The sequence below is a fragment of the Neltuma alba genome, unplaced genomic scaffold, assembly GCF_004799145.2.
Source record: "Neltuma alba isolate B1F8T4 unplaced genomic scaffold, ASM479914v2 tig00010682_pilon, whole genome shotgun sequence".
NCBI lineage: Eukaryota > Viridiplantae > Streptophyta > Magnoliopsida > Fabales > Fabaceae > Neltuma > Neltuma alba.
In genome coordinates, this window is record NW_021635523.1 from 294,962 (window position 1) to 318,537 (window position 23,576).

The 23,576-nt window shown below is 31.6% G+C and overlaps 2 protein-coding genes across 3 annotated transcripts; both read right to left on the reverse strand.

Annotated features, from left to right (window-relative positions):
- Positions 1–393: 393 nt before the first annotated feature.
- Positions 394–14,995, reverse strand: LOC114758228 (chlorophyll a-b binding protein 151, chloroplastic). Of its 2 annotated transcripts, XM_028947256.1 has the most exons (4): positions 14,991–14,995; positions 2,018–2,199; positions 1,573–1,918; positions 394–934 (listed from the first exon to the last, which is right to left on the reverse strand). In XM_028947256.1, the coding sequence occupies exons 2-4, from the start codon at positions 2,161–2,163 to the stop codon at positions 629–631; spliced, it is 798 nt and encodes a 265-aa protein (XP_028803089.1). In that variant the 5' UTR covers positions 2,164–2,199; positions 14,991–14,995; the 3' UTR covers positions 394–628. The 2 variants fall into 2 exon arrangements, with proteins under 2 accessions (XP_028803089.1, XP_028803088.1); XM_028947255.1 differs by lacking the exon at positions 14,991–14,995 and having other exon boundaries at positions 2,018–2,232.
- On the reverse strand, positions 11,434–15,724 carry LOC114758227 (calcium-transporting ATPase 12, plasma membrane-type-like). Its single transcript, XM_028947254.1, has 2 exons — positions 15,241–15,724; positions 11,434–14,269 (listed from the first exon to the last, which is right to left on the reverse strand). Exons 1-2 carry the CDS (start codon positions 15,652–15,654, stop codon positions 11,657–11,659), a joined length of 3,027 nt encoding a protein of 1,008 aa, XP_028803087.1. The 5' UTR covers positions 15,655–15,724; the 3' UTR covers positions 11,434–11,656.
- Between the last annotated feature and the right edge of the window lie 7,852 nt (positions 15,725–23,576).

Below are 23,576 nucleotides of genomic sequence, written 5' to 3' on the forward strand. Positions count from 1 at the left end.
TTATTAAACGCTAGATAGATGTTAACATATCTCAGCACGGAGTTGGCTTGCCGCTGTTGATAATATTATTGAAGCACTACCTCCGATTTTTAATATAATAATTAGATGAAAGTTGAATATGCTTTTAAACATAAAACTTCAATTTATTTTGTTTTCTAAATTTATCATTTTTGTCCCCAAAACATTTCGGTTGAGGTTTTATAATTTGAATGCGGATGGTTAAAAAAAGTAATTTATATACACACATTTGTTATAAATAGCAAACTTAACCGATTTTTTTTAATACCTTCAAATTAGTTACTTAGCTTACGACTAATCTTTTTACATCTTGAGAAGATATTTATCTTCACATGATACCTGAGTTTCAAAGGAATCAAGAACTATAGATCATGCAAATTGCCCTAGCCAAGCACAATCTCTGATCCATAAGTTGCATTGATGCATAAAATGCTGAGACTGCTAATTAATGAACATGATGAAACCACTATGGCACAGATTCTTCTTCTGCTAGTGTAATTACACAAATTAAAGTAGTGATAAGTATGATATTACATATCATTACATATCAGCAAGTGGCTACAATATAGCAGAAGAATGAGAGAATATAAAGCTACAGCTGAAAACCTTCTCATTGACCAGGGACGAAGTTAGTGGCATAAGCCCAGGCATTGTTAGCAACAGGGTCAGCAACGTGATCAAAAAGGTTCTGAATGGGGCCTTTGCCTGTGACAATGGCCTGAACGAAGAATCCGAACATGGAGAACATTGCCAATCGCCCGTTCTTGATCTCCTTCACCTTCAACTCTGCGAATGCGTCTGGGTCATCTGCCAGACCAAGTGGGTCAAATGCTCCACCTGGGTAGATTGGGTCTAGCCCTTCCCCAAGTGGTCCTCCTCCAACTCTGTACCCTTCAACGAATCCCATCAGAACAACCTGAAACACCCCCACAAACATTATTTAGTATCACTTATATAAGTACATTTCACATTTCACATCAGTCGATGAGACAAAACTCCTCTCATATGTTTATTTCTTTCTGTAAGTTATAATTAAAATACTGCATATAAACAATTCCAAACAAACCATGAAATGTTTGGATTATGCAATTTTAGTCAATTAACAGCAACTGATGTATACTCCCTCCAATCCCAGGTATAAATAACAACTAACAAAATCACATTAGCCAAAATTAATTAAAAATAATACGTGTGGACAAGATTTAATTTTCCCCCCCCCCCCAAAACGAGATGATAATTGAGAGGGATTGACTTTAAAAAAATGAGATATACATGTAATTAATTGGGATAAAAATAAAAAATGCATTAAACTTTTACCTATATGCAAAGTGTAACTTATATATAAGAGAGAGATATTGTTATTTATATTTAGGACTCAAGGGAGAAGGGAGTACTATATTATGCATATTACCTCCGGTCATAAATATACATGAGTTTAGTTTTGTCCTAAATTTAAATTCGAAATTTATTTCATGAATTACTCATCTCGCTTTGTATCTTTATGTTAACTAGAGAGTAATGTTCTGGTAAGAAAGGCACCGAATCTAATCTGACCTGACAAGCCCAGATTGCGAGGATGCTCTGGGCGTGGATGAGGTTAGGGTTGCCGAGATAATCAAGGCCACCTTCGGAGAAGATCTGGGCACCAGCCTTGAACCATACTGCCTCACCAAACTTGACGCCGTTCTTCTCAAGGATTTCAGGGAAGACGCATCCCAAAGCCCCAAGCATGGCCCACCTGCAGTGAATCACTTCAAGCTCACGGTTCCTGGCAAAGGTCTCGGGATCTGCAGATAAGCCGGCGGTGTCCCATCCGTAGTCGCCGGGGAATTCACCAGTCAGGTACGACGGAATTTGCTCGGAGAATGGACCCAAGTACTTGGGACGGTCAGGACCATACCTGTTTCAGAGAATTCAATCGCATCAGTAAAAAGCAAATGGCATAAAAATTACGTTGATGAGTAGAAATTAAATGAAAGAGGTCGATGGTTAAATTTACCAGATGCTCTGAGGAGCACTCTTGACGGTGCGACGCATGGTGAAGCGGCCGTTGCCAGAGGTGCCGGCTTTCCGGACGAGCTCATTTGCCTGCTTCAATGCGGTCTGTCCGACGAATGCTGATTGTTGGATAGCAGAGGTGGCCATGGCGACGGCGGCGACGATGATGTTGATATGATGATTCTGGACTGGTTGGTCTGCGTTCTGATCAGAAGAATGAGGCGTTGGAGTAATGTTTATAGAAGAGAGAGAAGGATTCCATGTGATATTGTGGATGAGGATTTGTACAGCCCAGCGGCTTCCTATTGGTCGTTGTGTTGGATGTGGATTTCCTTGTTGATTTTTTGGGTATCTAAAGTGGCTATCCTTCTGCCACGTGGACATATCAAGATCTGCTTCCTCATTGGTTTCTGTGGGAGGGGAGTCACACAACTGAGACGAGAAGAAAACAGCCACTACCAAAAGAACGGTTTGCAACGAACTGTTTTTTAGCAGAAGAAAACAATTTATCAATTAATTTAATTTATTTATTTATTGAGCATGTTTGATTATTAACTTAATTTATTCACTTATTTGATAATTTCTGTGAAAAAAAAAGTTTAACAAAAATTTAATTATTCGTTTGCTTATCTCTTATTTAAAAGTTTGCAGTCAAATTATAAAGCTACATATTTTTTATTTTAAAGTATACCCTTCAGCGTTTTTTTTTTTTTATTTTGTATAACATATATGCTTGTAAAGGAAAAATATTGCTACTTCATAAATATTTACAAATAAAATTAGAAAAAAATTACTTGAAAAGCCAACTGAATAACTCAAATTAAAGTTAGAGTTTCTAAAGTTATGAAATTTCTTATTTGTTGAGAAAATTTTAATCTTAATGCTGTTGATTTAATAGAAATTAATATCAAACTCAACATAGCTTAAGAATATTCTGAGTTATAGCAGGCAAAAAAAAAGAGGTTAGGTAACTCGATTAGGGATTTTAAAATCTAACAAAACGACAAGAATGGCCCTAGGCAGCTAACAAGTTTCATTCGCAATAGATTTCAACAACTTTTCTTTGAACGTGGTATAGTTGCAATAGATTTTTACTAAAACTTAAGCAGAATACATTATTAAAAATTAATACTTTTTTTGTCAAAAAAATTAATATGCTTCATTATACAGTTCATAAGTTACAATTTAAAATTAACAATTTTTCTTTCATCATAATACATTTGCAATAAATTTTAAATAAAATTTAGGCACAATACAATCTTTGTTGTAAACATTATGTTGTGTGGATGTTCATAACTCCTTAGCCCCTTGGGATTCCTTCTCATGGTTAATGGCATTATACCTTATAACTCCCAAATTGAAGGGTTTCAAGTATTGATTTCCTATAACCTCCAATTGTACAATTATGTTGCTTAATTCCTTTCTTTATGTACTTGTAACTCTTTAGGTTAGTCTTCAATATTGGGGTCCTATAAATAGGAGATGATGTACACACATTTGAGACAATGAAGTGAACTAGAACTCCCCCTTAATTTCTCCTCCAATTTCCTCTTATTTTCTCCATCTCCCTCATCTCAATCTTTGTACTTTTCTCATTTTTCACAACACGTTATCACACGAGTTTGCTCTAAAGATTTGAGGTATGAGTCCTTTGTAAATTAATATATTCTTATAGTATATGATAATACTTTCTACTAACTTCTCCTTACCCAATTATTCTTTTTATCTTATTATCACGTCTAATTTTAATTTTCTATATATTTGCTATATATTATGTTGTTCTTTTATGTTATTTATTAATTTATTCTTTTTATACATTTTAATTCTATTATCTCCCCATTGTGATATTGTGTTGTTTATTTTATTTATTTTTCCATACTTCTTGTTCTATTGTTTGTTTACATATATCTGTTTGGTTTATGTTATGTCGCAGTATTATATATATGATTATATAATGTTATTTATATTTGATTATGAATTTTAATTTATTTAATTTATTTCATTACGATATTATTTAATTTCATTTTATTAAATGGCTAGAAGCCATATGTGATTAGATGACCAGAAGTCATATCACTTTTGCAATTGTTTTTTGTGAAAGAACACTATGGATGCTTTTAAATGGAATGACAAGAAAAATCTATGGCACTTTGATGATTTGATAATGACAAATATCAAAGCCCTGAAAGCTACATGGTGACAAATATTGAAGCCCTGAAGGCTATATTGTGACAAGTATCAAAGCCTTGAAGGCTAATAGTTCAAACATCAAATGGCATAAAAGAGCTTTATTTGAAAGATTTTTACTATAGTCCTGAAGACTAATATTTGAATAAATTGATTATGTGCTGTTGAAAGTAAGGAACATGTCTATAAGAGTGATAAAGAGCATGCCCACATTGTACCGTTGGAATTAATAATTAAAGGGCAATAATATTTGGTTTTAGCTATTAAACCATAATTGAGGAGATATTGATATCTCTATAGTAAAAAACAATTATGAGTAAATATCATAATATGACCAGAAGTCATATAGACAAATATATGTACCAATCTATTGAAAGTAAATGTTAAAATTGGTTATGAAATCAAAAGATCAAGATATATTATGAAAAGTATGAAAATGTAGTTATAATGCCCAAGGTAATGTCTTATAGAGAAATATGTTCAAATTAGTCAAAGTTGAAAAATATAATCATTAGCCTAGAAGGCTATATCCAGAAGGTTATATAATATTATTTTAAATTTCTTGTGATTGATTGGTAGAAATATATTATTATAAGTATTTGATATTAAGATATTGATAAACATTAAAAGTAGTTATTGGTCACTTTGAAATGTTAATTTATTGTGCCAATTTACTTGCATATTTATAAATATGAATTGTGAATATAATTTATTTTCATATCAATAGAATAGCAAAAAAAAAAAAAGGTCATATTATGATATTGATACTTTATTGTGATATTTGTACGCAAATTAAAGAGATGATATATTGTTCATATTTTGTTTATTTATATGCTATTTGTATGATCTTAGTTTGAATGATTTATTGTGATTTATTGACAATAAATTTTATTGTGAGCATTTGAAATTGTTTTGAGTTTAACTAAACAAGAAATTAGTTGAGAAAGAATAGTTAAGTATTCATATAATGTGTAAGTAATTTTTCAGAAGATATATTTTGAGTATTACAAATTAAATAAATAATATATATTAATGTTAAGAAGTTTTGACAATAAGTTCAATTTTACCCTTTATTCTCAGAAAGTTTATTTTAAAAGATATTCTATATTTGTGTTCTTTTTAATTATATGAGTTTGCTTATGAGAATAAATTAAGCATGTGCAAATGATAATTATAGTTTAAAAAATTATGATTATTGGATTAATTCAAACATTATTTAATTCTTTAAGTTCATACATTTTGAAAAAGTATAAAAGAAAATTGTATATTTACAATTAAATTAGTTTTTACTGTGACATTTGAGAGAAAAAATCATATATTTATGTCACATTTGAATTGAAAAAATAGAAATTTATTTAACTTTATGAGAAAATTTATTATAAATAGTTGATATTAATTTCGATTGGTTGGACAAAATCATCTTTGCAGTATGCGTAAATTCTATATATATTACAAGTTAAACTTATGATACTTATAACTATTTATTATTATGTATTACGATATTATTAAGATGAATTTGTCTCCTTATTCTTCTCAAATTACTTAGTTCCTGAAGAATTATGTGTAAAAATATTAATATAGTTCCTAAAGAACTAATAAATATTTTTCTTTATGGGCAGATAAAGAATTAATGGTAAAAAAATATGACCCATTGATCTACATTAGAACTTCGGTTTCGAAAGAGTCTGAAAAGTAATAACCTAATCGAATTAAAATCCATAATTATATATGAACTAGGAAGTACTTGGACTTCCAAGTGATAGAGGTTATTAGCCTATTATATGCTAGTCACTGTTTTTGAAATACATGAATAAGGAAAACATGTTTTTATGACTCACACTTGAGGGGGAGACTGTTGAAATACAAGTGTGAGTTGATGTTGGATAGAGTTTCACTTGAAACTTGTTACAGTAAACCAGAAGTTTACTCGCCTAATTAATGTATAGTTGGGGTGGCTTGTCTGATTATCATAAATAATATATATGATGTAACAAATTATTGATGATTCTGTATCAACATTCATTGAAGAACCAGAAGATTCTTCATGAAGAGCCAACATATTATATGATCCAAGAATTCATATGCTGCTTATTCTCAATGAAAAATTGATTACATTGATATCACTAGTTATGATGTAAAATGGATCTCTACATTTCTAGAAATATATCAAATTCAGATATATGGGCCCATACCAATAGCATGTAAACCATACTAGTATTTAATAAATTTGATAGATGCATCTATAAGATGGTTACATGTATTATTATTAATTTGCAACCTGAAGTTTGCAAAATTATTTGAGTAATCATAATGTTGAGTGCACAAGTTCCAGACTATGAGATCCAGAAAATTTCTATTGAAAAAGATTGTGAATTTATATCCGAGAATTTCAGTGATCAACATGCATTTGTTAGAAAAATAATTGAAAAGTCTGCTTAACAGAATGATCTGGCAGAATTATTAGCCTCCATGAATGGCTAGATTAATACTTTTGAGAACAAGATCTTCATCTCAAGGTTGGCTTGTTTAGTTTGATATGTTGCAACATTTATGCAAATCAAGCCAATAAAATTCTCCTAATGAAATTGGCTTTTGGTCAGGAGCCAAATACCTTCCATCTTAAAAGTTTAAATGTGCAATGCTTATGTCTATTGATCCACCACAATATACATATAGATGGATATAAAAAATTGGAATGAATGTTGGGTAAGAATCTCCTTCTTCTTGTTTATATATAAAAGAAACAAAAGAGATGTTTCTAAAAGAAGCAAATGAATTGAGGAGACTCATACTGCATGATTAATTAATTATCATTCGACAAAATTTTCCCAAAATGAGGGGGAGAAATTGAGTAGTTGGAAAAAGATAACATATAGAATGCATTATTATTATCAAGTATAGATCCTCAGATATATCATAGTATGAATCAGAAGTTCATCAAAGAATGCATCCATGAGATATTACAAAATATGTGCCAGATGCTATTGTTGACCTAAGTGAGTATTATTAAATCTCATATTCCAGCTGAAAATACTCCAATTAGTATAAATAAAAGTGAGACATGCCTGAAGCATAAGAGATTAATCGGTTCCAATATAATTATATTGATAAAAAAGGAGCATGAAATTTAAAAGTTATATTAAGGAGGCATGTGCTCTAGAAGAGTACTGAGACATAACTAGTTGAAAAAAAAAGGCCCCAAAAGAGGTTCAGGTACCTGAAAAATAATGAAGAGATCTCAATAAGTTATGCCACAAGAGGAAAAATGGAACCAAAAAGATAAAGTTGTCGACAACATTTTTGATAATAATATCACGTGATTTTAAAGAGGATTTTATATGAAAATAGAAATTTGGCCAAAAGCAAAAGGAAAAGAGAAAAGATGCAATGGAAACATAATTATTATTTTAATATGTGAAAATTATGAACCTGCAATCCAAACACATCAAATACGAAGTTATTATGTGACATATGAATATTTTTGTGAAAATAAAGAATTTCACAAAGGTCCAGTGATTATGATTAGGCATAATATTTTGTGATGGATGCAATAGTTTTTGCATATATTACTAGTTTGGCAGTATATGAAAAATGAAATATGCGTCTGTTAGATATCGTTATAGCATATACATATGGCTCACTAAATAATGAAGTTTACATGAGAATTCTTGAGGGATTTAAAATGCCAGAAGCATTTATAGAAGAAAATCATCCAATGCTTAAAAAATTATGCTGAATAAGATAATTTGAGTATACATATCTGGCTTAGAAAAATGTATTAGAAATAAATAATTTCGTATCTTACTTGACCCGTAGATCAAGTTATTGAATGCATCAATGATTGCAAAATGATTGATTTTGTTATGATAATTTTGTTTGCAAAATATATTCAACTAAATATATTAGAAGTCCCATATATTTATTCTATAATAATATTTACATATATTGTCAATATTATGGTAAAGATAAGTTTCTGCAGGTATGCATGTGAATAACGAAACTGAGATTGGATATGCAGTTCTATGAAACTATTACATGATATCATTTTATTCAAATTAAATTAATTATGTCGATGCAAGATATATTATAGTATTTTTCAGAATAAACTTTCTTTGCAGTTTTCTCAGTGCAAGTAAAAAATATATTGATAATTCCACATATCTAGAAGATATGTTAGATGAATACATTTCAATATAATTTGATGATGACGTACTATGCATAGTTTAGCTAAAAAAAAGATATGCTTGAAAAAGCATTGGACAACTTGAGAAATTAGTATACTCTATTATGATAAAATGATAGAGAGTGATGCTGTTGACAGGGGGAGTAAAAGTGATGTTGTCATTAGGGGGAGCAAAGATCATGTTGTACTCTTTTCCTTAGCCAAGATTTTGTCCCACGGGGTTTTTTTGTTAAGGTTTTTTAACGAAACAGCTTTAATGTATATTGTGTACTCTTTTTCCTTCACTAGGATTTTGTCCCACTGGGTTTTTCTTAGTAAGGTTTTAATGAGGCACAATATTTGTTTATGAACATCCAAGGGGGAGTGTTGTAAACATTATGTTGTGTGGATGTTCATAACTCCTTAGTCCCTTAGGATTCCTTCTCATGGTTAATGGCATTATACCTTATAACTCCCAAATTGAAGGGTTTCAAGTATTGATTTCCTATAACCTCCAATTGTACAATTATGTTGCTTAATTCCTTTCTTTATGTACTTGTAACTCTTTAGGTTAGTCTTCAATATTGGGGTCCTATAAATAGGAGATGATGTACACACATTTGAGACAATGAAGTGAACCAGAACTCCCCCTTAATTTCTCCTCCAATTTCCTCTTATTTTCTCCATCTCCCTCATCTCAATCTTTGTACTTTTCTCATTTTTCACAACAATCTTAAAAATTAATAAGTTTCATTACAAAAGCGCGCAAATTACAACCTCGAATTAACAACTTCTCTTTCACTACAATACATTTATAATAAATCTTAATTCGAACTTAAGCACAATATAACCTTTCTGTTACATATTTCACAAATTACAATTTGGAATTACCAACTTCCCTTTCACCATAACACATTTCTAAAAAAATCTTTGAAAAAAAATTAAGCACAATACGACTTTAAAAATTAACAAATTTCATTATATAGTTAATAAGTTTTAATTTCTAATTAACAACTTATCTTTCATCACAAAACATTTCCAATAAATCTTTAAAAAAAAAAAAGCTTGAGCACAAGATAATCTTTAAAATTAACAAGTTTTATTATGTAGTTAACAAATTAATAACTTCTTTTTTCTTTAGAAAACATTTCTGTTAAATCTTGGGGGGGAAAAAACATAAGCAAAAGACAAACTTCAAAATTAACAAGTTTCATTATGCAGTCCACAATTTTAATTCTAAGTTATAGTTTTCTTTTTTTTTTTTCCAAAATACATTTACAATAAATCTTGACTAAACCTTAGGGCATTGACGTAATTTGACTAAATTTCTAAATTCTTTTTTGGGTTATATGGCTTGACAGGGATTTCATAAATTCAGTGACCCAAATTAGAATATGAATTATTTAGTTAACTTTTTAATGCATTTTTCCATAAAATTAAAAAGTAAAATTTTCTCTACTAATTCATTTAAGAGTAAAGAAAGTTTTTTTATATAAAAAAAAATGATTCTACTTAGGCTTAACGTATGCGAGAAACTAAACACAGGGATATGTTCAAAACTTATTTTCAACTTATTTTGATAAGCTTATGTTTGAAACAGCACGAGAATTTATAAATGCAAAATTTGCTCGTTCCAGGTATGGAACAGAAAGAGAGCATGGCAAATCATTCAATCGACCACGCGCCCGACAGAAGAAGCAAGATGCTGAAAATTCAACTGGTTGAAGATCTTGTTCTGACTGATTGTAAAGCAAGCAAGCATGTAAAAAGAAGGCTTGATGGAAAATGGGTAATGCATAGTTTTGTCAAGGAATGTAATCATGAGCTTTTACGAACTTAAGCTGTCAGTGAGCAAACAAGAAAGTTTTTTGCTGCAATGGCTACACAGTTCGCTGAATACAAAACTGTGGTTGGTCTGAATTGGGGCCTGGAGTCGGGGGATGCCAAGCTTCTACTTGATTTTTGGGTGCAGATGCACGGTATGAATTCAAACTTCTTTTGCGCAGTAGATATTGGTGAGGATCAACGTCTGAAAAATCTCTTGTGATGTAGTCTTTTTTGACGCCATCTATGTTAGAAACAAATATAAGTTGAGTTACTTATAAAATTAACTTAAGGTATAACATAACATATTGTTTATGATATATATTACTCTCCCGATCCTTAATATAAAATCTATTTAACTAATTTGATTAGATTAAGGAAGTTAGGTAAGTTAGTTAATTATAAGAAATGTAACACGTTTTTCCTAAAACACCATAATTATCTTTCTTAATACCCATTCTCCCTCTTTTACTTGATTATGGTTGAGGGAGTATCTATAGGGGTAATTTAGAGAAAATTGATAAATATGAAAAATGAGTATTATATTTAGAATCAAAACCAACTCAAGAATTGGGTCATATATTAAGGACAGGAGGAGTATTAGAATAAAGAGAATATTTACATAATTTTGATTAAAAAATTTCTAGAAAGACTTTAAGAAACAATAATACAGTAAAGAGAGTTTGAAGTTACAACCAATACTTGGGTACAAGAGATGAGAGCAGCCTGTGTTATAAAAAAAATACACTCTTCCAATTCTTAATGTAAAACCTAATTAACTAATTTACCTAAATTAATTATGTTAGTTAACTTAGTTAATATAATATTTTTTTCCTAAAATACCCAAATTATCTTTCTTAATTCCCTTATTCCCTTTCCTACTGATAAAGTTAACTTCAGAAAAATTGATAAACATGTAAAATAGATCTTACATATAAACTAACATCAGTTATTAAATTAGGTCCTATATTAAGACCGGAGGAGTAATATTTACACATAATGCAATAAATCAATATCTAACAGGGAAGTTTCTACTATGAAAAGCCTGACTAATTGATTATACTGTAAAAAAAAAAAAGAATAACTATATTCACTCCTAAATTTGCACCACCTAACTGCTAGATGGTCCATTGATACATGCTTCTCATACAGTGCCGCAATGGTAGACTGGTGACTATATATATGCACAGAGGTAATACACAAAAATTATACGTGTGTGTGTGTGTGTGACATGGCGCTGCATAAATACCAGTAATATCTGCATTGATTAAATATGCCACTAGCGAAATGTTTGGTTTCTATGGTCAATAATACACATATTATACAAAGATCGGTGAATATTACAGTAATATGGCACAGAGATGAAAATAATGAAATATCCAATTAGCATTTGGATAGGCCATTGAAATGTTTGAGCTCTGACCTATGGTCAATACTGCACATATATCTAACATTTGTGGGTGAATACTAGGGATAAAAATGATGAAATATCCAAGTAAGAATCTTCTTCAGTGGCCACTCAATTACCCATGAAAGAGAACTAACCAAGAAACAGATAACCCATTGAGTTGCATTCAGGCTCATGCAATCTGCTAGGCTATTTGCAAATTGAATCACCAGAACCTGCATAACCAGGCAAACCCCTAATGCGACCAAGAAACAGTAGCTCAGAGGAACCATCTTGAAAACTCCCTTCTTCATTGCTAGGCCCAAGAAGTTGAGCTGCTTGAAGACCTGACATAACATGAATATGTTGAAGATCATAGTCTTCCTAACTTGTTTTGTGCTGTCTGTAACTTGTCCTCCAAAAAGAAATATCATAGAAACAGAAGCCCGCAGCAAGACATCAATGGCTATGTCTTTCCAGATTTCTTGGGTTATAAGTGACTGCTTCCGGTTATTTGGTTGGTTAGCATGCTGATCTTCCCTGATGTCTAAATTCATTAACATCATTAGGCCTCCCAAAATGCACACTATCGAGTTCACCCAAATCAACTGGATGGCCGTTAGGGGAGACTGTCCGGTGCACATTGTTGTAATCAAGGTTATGAATAACCCAGATAAGTTAGTTGTGAGCTGAAATTGAATGAACTTTTGAATGTTGTGATATTGACATCTCCCAGCCCTCACAATTGTAGTTATTGCACTGAAACATTCAATAGATACATTTGAACTCTCCATATCAGATTTCAGGTTCTGAGACTTAGCATCGATCACTATATCAGCTGCCTCTCGAACTGCAGGGTCATTTAATGTCAATCCTCCAAAGAATGCAACCACGTCACCCTCATCTTGCAAACACCTAATCATGAGAACCTTGTGATCAGGAAGGAAACCTCCCATTACCAGTGCTTCATCCAACTTCTTTGACCTGGCTGGGCCATTTAAATCTTGAATTTCTTTTCCTTGAAGAATAAAACCATCTTCAGCGGGAACTTCTATTCCTAGTTCACAAGCTAAGGCTTTCACTGCCACAATGTCATGCCCTGACACTAATTTGATCTTGATTCTTTCATTTTTTAGGTCTGTCAAGGCTGATCTTGTCTCTTCAAAGAATGAGCGTTTGAGACCCACCAGAGCTAGCAAGATTAGACCATCTCGTTGAAGTTCCTGAGCCTCAGTCTTTTGATAAGCAAGTGCAATAGGCTCAAGGCCGCTATCCTCCATTTCTTTAATGACTTCCCCAAATTTGATTTTCTGATTTGTTATGCCATGGTATTCGCCATTACTATCATAATAGTGTGAACACATTTCCAGTATTGTAGACGCTGCTCCACTCCAGTGCGAGTGCAGATCTTTTTCATGGTCTCCAACTTTTCTCACCAAAACTCCATTTCCCTTTCCCTGAGCATTTTGTTTGCTATGCTGAAGAATGGTAAGGTTCTCACCAAAAGATTCTCTGTTCACGCCCCAAGTGGTTTCTGCCCAAGAAATAAGTGAATTGGACACTGGAGAAAGAATAAACTCCGGGGCAAGAACAGATACGCTGGCTCCTTGCTTAAGTTTGTCGAGCACAACTTCATTAATTTCTGATGTCATATCATTGCTGATATCTCTCTCCCCAATCCGAATTCTACTAACCTCCATCGGTTTAGACATTAGCCCACCAGATGCATCAACACAGATGACTGTAACCAGTCCCATTGTTGCACAAGACGATAAATCATGAAGATCTGCAACTTGGTTTGATACCACCTTGTCCATTTGGTATTTCAGAGAAATCGTAACCATAAGTGGCACCCCATGTTGCATACTTATTATTGCAACAGTTATAAGGCTAGTTAAAATGGAAACTTTTCCTTGGGGTTTCAAGAAAATTCTCTCCATCAATTTTATCAGGAAGTCAACTGAAACCTTACCCTTCATTTCTGGTAACCCACTGTTGTCCCCATTTTTCTTGCGAAGCAGGCGAATGAGCACCACAAGCATAACCAACACAGAGATAAGAAGGGCAACTTTGTGAATGAAAGAAATCGGCTTCTCAATTCGACTTTCCAACAGCATAATCTTTTCAGGATTATTTGCTGCCGAATTCTGCATCTCAACTGATATTCTGTTTCCAACTGATGTTACAAGCATCGAAGTTTCACCCTCAAAAGATATTTTTGAACCAAACAAGAGAAATGGATCCTGTGTCTCATCCAGCACAGAGTTTTCATTATTTAGAAGCAAACCATCAGCTGGAACCTCGTCACCCATCTTAAGACACACTGTATCACCAACCATAATATCTGATATGTCCACCGTTTGGAGAGTTCCGCCTCTAACAACAGTAAATTTCAACTTGCATTTCTTCTGTGACAATTTTAGCATCTTTCTTTCACGCCAAAAGCTTTGCACAGAAGAGAAAGAGATAATCATGATTATCGCAACAAGTACAGCTGCAGTATCATGCCAACCATATTTAGGTCCTTCCAGCTTGATCTCTATGGCCAAGGACAACAGAGCTGAGATCATGAGTAATGAAATTGTGTAACTATTGCGTCTGCAACTATTGACAAAACAGCACGAGAGGCTCAGTCCATGACCTTGGTTAGTGGCCTCCAACACTTGATGGTTCCCATTATTAATATTGCTCTCCTGTTAAAAAGAAAATGAATTTAATAAAAAATCACATCTTTCTCAAGAATCAAAGAACCAAACTTTAAAGCAATTCTTGGCTGTGCACATTCAATAAATAAATGAACCAAATTTGATTTGTACATGGGGAGCCCACGTATGGATCCAATATGGACCTACATCGGTAGGAGGCTACGAAAAGTTCCCCAAAACTGGTAGATTCTGTAATGGATGGAAATGGCAGAAATAATATTCTAACAGAATCGGCAACTAAAACCACAACTCGCTACTGAAACCACTACTTAAACTTCTGAAATCAAAATCAATAAAACAAAGTCTTGGGTCTGATACAAAGAAAGAACAGATAACAGGGGACGAAACAGCTTGATATAGAGAACAAAGAAACAGTAACGAAGAAGAAAAGAGACTTGAACGGAAGAAGCCACACTTCAGAAAAATAACAGAGAGAAACGTCAATCACAAAATACTCCAGCCCACAAACAATATCAGAATGATATCATATAATTGCTCATTCCCTCAACTTCAGGGGCGGCCGGTAGCCTTCCCTTGCTCCTTCGGACCACCACTTGCTCATCGTCCTCACTTTTCTGGTTGCAGTCCACGTGTACCGTGTGTTCCCCGTTCAAAATAGGCTTTAGTACCGCAGATTCTTCCTTAACAGTTTCATTTCGCATTAAAATAATCTCGGTGGTTCCAAAACACCTTCACGCACCAGTGACACCAAAACGCAGAAACATCAGTAAAAATGGGACAATCATAAACGCCCGCATGTCGATGTTCACATATTTATCCAAAGGATCTCAATTAACACAAAATGCGAAAGGCAATTCTACAGCGAGCTTTGTTTTTTAGGAGCTTGGACCACTTCAAGATTCGAAACTAAAGTAAAAGTTAAAAGTGAGGATCACAATCCACAACAGGGAAGCTTAACTTAGAGGTAGTTATTATGTCCTTATTGATCAGATATACACCTCTGATTGACGACGACTAAGAACTGAACGAACACGGTCGACTCCCCCGAGCTCACGAAGCGAGTCCAAATCCTTGCGCTTCACGATACCAGCAATATCGCTTTTGATGCGCTGTTCCAAACGCAAAATATCCTCCTCTTCGTTATCAGAGGGAACATCAATCGCACAAGAAGATTTAGCCGAGGAAGTTCTCGTGGGAAGTGATGGGGACGGGGGTAATGACGTGTACTGAGATAATTGTTCAGATTCGCGTGTGGCAGTAGTAGTTGTGGTCGTTCGCTTGCGAGATATGAAGATTCGAATGTACAAGCTCCGACGCCATAGCCGACCGTACTTGCTAGTGACGAGCAAGGAAGCATCCAGTGCAGTACTGGTATCATCTTCGACAAAATCGTTTGGCTGCGAGGAGGACATATCTTGTGATTGTGACTGTGTTCTTCGACGGAAAAAATGGATATCAGTCTCCGGTGACGCAAAAGGAAGAAGAAGAAGGTCACTATCCGACGGAAGGCAATTTCAATTTCCAAACTAAAGACATCAAACTGGGATTAGCTACCTCTAATTTATTTTCATCAAGCTCATACGTAAGCTTGAGGAAGGCAAGGAATTTATTTTATAAGTTTAAATTTTAAATTAATTTAATAAATTAGTTTCAGTAAGTTTAATCTTTTTACAAATAATTTATTATAATTCAAATCTAATGTGTTGTTGTTGTTCACACTTTTATTTTCTTATTTTTACTCAAGACATGTTAATTATATTTTTTCTTTAATTTCATCGTGTTTCCTTTTTAATTTTTTTTAAAGTCTAGGAGATGAAAATTAAAATAAAAACAAACTTAAAAAAGTAAATTAGACATTTAAGAGTTGAAAATGACAAAGAAAAAGTAGTGCTTAATTTGGTATTTTGTAAAAGTAATTAAATGATTAAAATGTTCTTATATTAAAAAGTTTAATAACAAGTGTTGAATGACAAATAACAAGAAATATATTAGTAATGACAAATTATTAATTAACAAATTGTGAATTAACAATAACAAATATTAAATAGCTAATAATAAAAAGTATACTAATAATAACAGTTTTTTTTAGTCAAAGTCAGTGACAAGTTTGATAGTTTTTTTCAAATACAATACAAGAACATTTTTTTCCTGAAATTTTACCATTTTGCTTTGCCACAAATACTTTATCTATTTAGTAAATATTTTATTTTATCTTTTTAGCCCCAAGAAAATTCAGGGACGCCAATGAAATGCCGCGTCTATACTTTACATACACCGCGTTGCTACAAGTTTCAAATTTCAAGGTATATATTTTCAAGAAAAATGACATTGAGGTCCCATGCAACACAAAATACTACAAAAAAGTCTCAGGAAATTTGGTAATGATTCTGAAGTCCTAAAGAGACTTGAGTGCAATTTGATGAATTGTAAAAAGACGCTTCTGCCCCTGGTGAGATGCACCTAAACTAACTGAAAGTTGCCCTGTTTTTCAGTCTGAAAATCAGCACTCTATACGCAGGAAGCAAGAGGGAAAAAACCCAAATTTCATTCTGTTTCTTCCTCCATTCCCATCTGAAAATCTCATCCACTCTATTAATGTCAATCATTGCCAAAAATCGCTTGTGTTTTTGGTTTGGTGTGTATTTGGTCATTCAAGTTGAGGTTTTATTATAGGTAGGTAGGGTGATTATGGGTGTTCTGTTTCTAGGTATATTGTGGGTGGATTGAAGGTGGGCTTGCTCTGTCTGGGCATAGTTCAGGGAGAATTGATGAGAAAGATGAAGGTTGGTGTGATTAGAAACCCTTACTGCGAAATAGGAAAATATGTTGTCAATATGGGCCGCGACAGTTGTCAATATAGCTCCTTGACTTGTCAATAGTAACAGCATTGTACAGATTTACATTAACTGATTTTTTAAATTTTTTACACAAAAGTCATGACCTTCTGTACCCTTGACTCATTGGTAGAGGTCACAAAAAGAGGAAGAAGAGACAGCAAAGAAGAGTGAGTAGTTACATGAGGCAAAAGGAAAAAAATGGAAGAAAAAAAAAGCCACTTTGATCCTAGACAAATGATGGCAAAAGAATTTTTTCGTAAATAGAAGTGACATAAATTTTTTCTGTAGATGTCACAACACACACAAATAATTAGTTTGATACTGGATACGTGCAACTATATTTTTTTTAATGGGTTATAAAATCGATGTAATTACATGTATATGAAGTTGTAAATGAAAGTTAGCTATGTATTACATTCTGATGCATAGTTAGTTGTCATTATACGCAACCTTCATTGTCAATATATGCTTTGTTACTTGTCACTCACTGCACCATTAGTTGTCAATTAATGTGCCGATATAAATTTAAAAAAATATGATTTTCATTACATAATGTTATACAACGTCATACAATATCACTAATTCCTCAAAACTAATTCATTTTTTATAATGTGATATAGAATAGTTATTAAAAGTCAATCATCACTTATATGAAGTCATAAAATCACTTGTCATGAACAACACATTCACTTGTTAATGGTTTTGCTCTGTTCTGATGTTAGTTTAGTGGCAAAGGAAGAAAAAAATTAAGGTTAGTGTGGGTGGAAAGATATTGTGTTGTCAATTAGGTCGCGATAGTTATCAATGTGTGCCATGACAGTTGTCAACGTAGCTCCTTAACTTGTCAATGACAGTTGCGTGATTCTTGATGCACATTTAAATTACTGATGGCGAGTACATCTGGAAAGCATCTATTTTACTTTGTTTACATAGGGAGAAAGTTTATAAATGATAAAGAAGATGATATGAGATATGTGGAAGGTAGTGTAAAAACAACAATATAAAGGAGAGCACAACTTATGAAGAATTGAAGGAAATTACATCATCAATTGCTGGAAAAGAAAGTAACTCATTTCTTTTGAAATTCTTAGTTATGTATAGCTCAACAGCACCCAACATAAAAATTAACAACCTGAGTTATCCAAAATAACAAGTAATATAGCAAGAGTTAATAACAAGTGATATAACAATTTCATAACAAATGAATGTGTCGATAGTAACAATTAATATTCAAAAATTTTACAACTGAAGGTGTCATTTATTTATAATGTTAAGTGATATTTGCATTAAAATATAATTATTATGAAGAATGTGTTACTCAAATTTATGTTCAATTGATAAGAGACAGTGCCTTTATTAACAAGTCATAGTGCTCTATTGGCAAGTCACAATGCTACCATTGACAACTGATAATCCGCCGCGGCGTCCCTATCTATCCCAAGGAGCTGCCATTCTGTGTAAGGCGCCGTGGCGGCTGATCATGTCTGCTGTAGCGCCTAACCCTTTCAAGAAGTTATTTGGCGAACAACAAGTCACAGTGTTACCATTAACAAGTCAGTGTACCACCATTGACAAGTCATAGTGCTTCTATTGACAAGTTACAATGCCACCATTGACAAGTCATAGTGCCACTATTGACACTTCATTAATAATGATTATATATGACAATATAACTAAAACATAATATGACAGAGTAATTGAAAATATCATATGATACTAAACACAGGTTATGTAACTTTGAATTCATATTGTTGACAACTTACATCAGCAAATTAATTGACAAGTCACAGTGCTCCGTTGACAAGTTATAACAGGTCTAATAACAATGCAGGGTGCGGGTAATGACAATTGAAATGACAGTAAAATCTAACATGCCAAGTTACACTGAAACCATTAACAAGTGAATGTGTTGTTCATGACAAGTGATTTTATGACTTCATATCAGTGATGATTGACTTTTAATAACTATTCTATATCACATTATAAAAAATGAATTAGTTTTGAGGAATTAGTGATATTGTATGACGTTGTATAACATTATGTAATGAAAATCATATTTTTTTAAATTTATATCGGCACATTAATTGACAATGAAGGTTGCGTATAATGACAACTAACTATGCATCAAAATGTAATACATAGTTAACTTTCATTTACAACTTCATATACATGTAATTACACCGATTTTATAACCCCATTAAAAAAAATATAGTTGCACGTATCCAGTATCAAACTAATTATTTGTGTGTGTTGTGACATCTACAGAAAAAATTTATGTCACTTCTATTTATGAAAAAAAATTTTTGCCATCATTTGTCTAGGATCAAAGTGGCTTTTTTTCTTCCATTTTTTTCCTTTTGCCTCATGTAACTACTCACTCTTCTTTGTTGTCTCTTCTTCCTCTTTTGTGACCTCTACCAATGAGTCAAGGGTACAGAAGGTCATGGCCTTTGTATAAAAAATTTAAAAAATCAGTTAATGTAAATCTGTACAATGCTGTTACTATTGACAAGTCAAGGAGCTATATTGACAACTGTCGCGGCCCATATTGACAACATATTTTCCTATTTCGCAGTAAGGGTTTCTAATCACACCAACCTTCATCTTTCTCATCAATTCTCCCTAAACCATACCCAGACAGAGCAAGCCCACCTTCAATCCACCCACAATATACCCAGAAACAGAACACCCATAATCACCATGCCCACCTATAATAAAACCCCAACTTGAATGACCAAACACACACCAAACCAAAAACACAAACAATTTTTGGCAATAATTGACATTAATAGAGTGGATGAGATTTTCATATGAGAATGGAGGAAGAAGCAAAATAAAGTTTGGGTTTTTTCTCTCTTGCTTCCTGCGTATAGAATGCTGATTTTCAGATTGAAAAACAAGGCAGCTTTCAGTTAGTTTAGGTGCATCTCACCAGGGGCAGAGGCGTCTTTTTACTATTCATCAAATTGCACTCAAGTCCCTTTGGGACTTCAGAATCATTACCAAATTTCCTGAGACCTTTTTGTAGTATTTTGTGTTGTATGGGACCTCAATGTCATTTTCCCTCTTTTCAATTGTAGCTTAATTTCTTTTTTTAATTTGATCAAAAGTTTTTCTTTTTAAAATATAGAATGCAAAGGATTTTCGTCTCTTTTCAATGAGTATGGATCTTGAAATTCAAACATGTATTTTTTTTATGAGTGTGAGACCGCTTACTATCTCAACCAACAACTTGTTAGCAGCTATGTTTTAATACAAGAAATATCATTTTATTTAAAATATTTTTATAATATTCAAATATTCTAAATTAAAACTTTGAAATTGTAAACTTAGCTTGTCTCTGTTTGCTCAAAAAATATAATTTTGAGATTGTAATTTATAACCTTGAGAAACATACTAGCTCATTCTCTTAACATAAGAATTAAATAACTAATTTGTAAATATTAGGAAAATTAGTTAAGTTAATTATTTATAATAAATGAGTATTGTCTTTCTTAAATATCCTTATTAATCACATGCATTAAAATAAAAATCTTTTAACATGTGCAATCATCATGGGGACTACTTCAAAAAAGTAATTAAAGATTGAAGGATAAAGTGAATTGAAGTCTTATATTTAGAAATAAATTAAATTCTTAACTGACTTTTGTAGTTAGGACTGGAGGTGGTAATAGTAATTATTATTTTATAAAGAGGGTTAATACCATTTTGGACCCTTTAAATTTGTTCTCATTTTGGTTTTGATTCCTCAAATTTTGAATAATAGATTTTTGGTCTTTCAAATTTCTTTTTATTTAGAATATTAATTTCTATAATTTAATAAATATTTGGAAAAAAATTTTCTTATAGGAACCAAAACATATAGTTTAAATTTAAGGGATTAAAATTAAAATGAGGAGAAATTTAATGGGTTAAATTTTAACTTGCTTTTGCTGTTATCCTTATGAGAAAAGCCTAAACTTGTGGAGTTACACAATGAAACCCATTTCCACGTCAATAGCATAAGACAGGACACTTGGCAACGTATTACTGGGGTCAAGGTCACGTGCATAAATAAGACAGAGTCGGGATGTTTTCCACTTGTTATGTTGGATTTTTTTTAATGTACAATTTTAATATTAATCTTATTTCTCTTTTGTTTTTTTGGCCAGCATAATCTTATTTTTCATATGTGCCTATATCCTGAACTTTTTCGTTGTATAATTATACTCATGATTTTTGTGTAATTTTACTCATATTTTTTTCAATGACAAATTAATCTTTTGTTTCCACTTGTCTTGTACTTTGTTTAATTAGCACAAAAGGGTTAAAAAAAAAAAAGATTTCGAATGAAACGGCAACGATCAAATGAGAAGTGGCGGGTTAAATAACTGAAATTTATTTATCAGGTAAATGTAGCCATGGAATCATAAATTTTTGGATTAATAAAATCTTTAGTATTTCAGGACCTGTTTATTTTTGTTCTTTGTTTTCTTATTCTCAAAATAATTTTATAAAATTTTTTTAAGAACAAGTTTTGGAAACAGAAAACAAAAAATTTGTTTGGAAAATTTTTTTAAAAAAATCACACTTTAAAAAAATAATAAAATATTACACTTTGACAAATGGTAGTTATCATCGGTAGTAATAAGTAGTAGGTAGAAGGGAAGAAGAGAAGAAGATTCCTCTAAATTTTCAAAACAAAAAAATAAAAAAAAACAGAAAAACAAAAATAAAAAAACATGTAAAAGTTGTTTTAGTTTTTCAATTTTTAAAAACACATTATTGTTTTTTTGTTTTTTAAAACTAAACAAGTTTTTTTATTTTTCTGTTTTTTAAAACAGAAAATTGTTTTCAAAACAAGAAACCAAACAAGCCCAAAATTTGTTCTCATTTTAATTTTGGTCTCTTAAATTTTAAATTATATATTTTGGTTTTTTAAGTTTCTTTTAATTTAAAATATTAATTCTTATAATTCAATAAAAACCGAGGTTATTTTATCTCTTGAGGACCAAAACCTATAATTTAAAATTTGATTGACTAAAATTAAAATAAAGACAAATTTGAAAGACCAAACATTGTAATAATCTTAAATTTTTAGAAAAATGAGAATTTTCCTCCATCTATACCTTCAATTAAAATTTTTTGTGATCATTTTATCGCTTATCCTTCTTATCCTTACGGTGATCTGTGAATAAATCTAGTAAGTTTTTTTTTTTAACGATTTTTGTCAATGATATATTAATCTTTTGATATTATAAATAGACATCAAACAATATAGAAGGATTGCATTTTTTTGGGACATACAAAAAAATTTTTTAAAACTAAACAAGTTTTTTTATTTTTCTGTTTTTTAAAACAGAAAATTGTTTTCAAAACAAGAAACCAAACAAGCCCAAAATTTGTTCTCATTTCAGTTTTGGTCTCTTAAATTTTAAATTATATGTTTTGGTTTTTTAAGTTTCTTTTAATTTGAAATATTGATTCTTATAATTTAATAAAAACAAAGACCATTTTATCTCTTGATGATCAAAATTTATGGTTTAAAATTTAATAGACTAAAATTAAAATAAAAACAAATTTAAAAGACTAAAGATTATGTTAACCTTAAATTTTTAGGAAAATGAGAATTTTCCTTCATTTATACCTTCAATTAAAAAATTTTGTGATCATTTTATCGCTTATCCTTCTTATCGTTATGGTGATCTGTGAATAAATCTAGTAAGTTTTTTTTTTTTAACGATTTTTGTCAATGATATATTAATCTTTTGATATTATAAATAGACATCAAACAATATAGAAGGATTGCATTTTTTTGGGACATACAAAAAAAAAATTTTAAATACATTTTCAATTGGTAAACAACAGGAAAAAAAAAATCATTACTTATGCTATATTTTTTTAAGGAATATCCAGTATCCCAAACATACCTTACTTCAACTATTCTTAAAATTCAAATCAGATAGTTTTAATTAAGGGCTTGCTTAAAACAGCTTATAAACTAATGTTTAATAATTATTTACAAAAAAAAAAGTAAGCATATAATGTGAGTTTTGTCTTAATTCACATAAAACGTGTTTATGATCACAAACAGATGCAAATGGTGCCTTATCTCTTTATTCAAAGACAATGAAATGGGAGTCACCATTTCAGACGTGAAATTGAAAATAGAACATGAATAGGTAACGCGGAGGTATACACAAACTTCCACACGACAAGACACTTGGCAACGTGTTATTCGCGTCCACGTCATGTCCGCAAATAAGACAGAGTAAGGTTGCTGTTTATGCCGTTATTTTTTAATTATCACAAAACAAAAAGATGATTTGACATGCAAGTAGTCAAGACCATAAATAAGATAAATAGAACAGATTTTAACTTGTCTAAATTATTATAAGAATAATCAATATAAAATATTTAATTTTTTAAACTTTAGCAGGTATTTTTTTATTTTTAAATTATTTTTGTAGAAACCGTGATTCATGCAAAATGATGAATTTTATTCTAGCTCCTGAAGT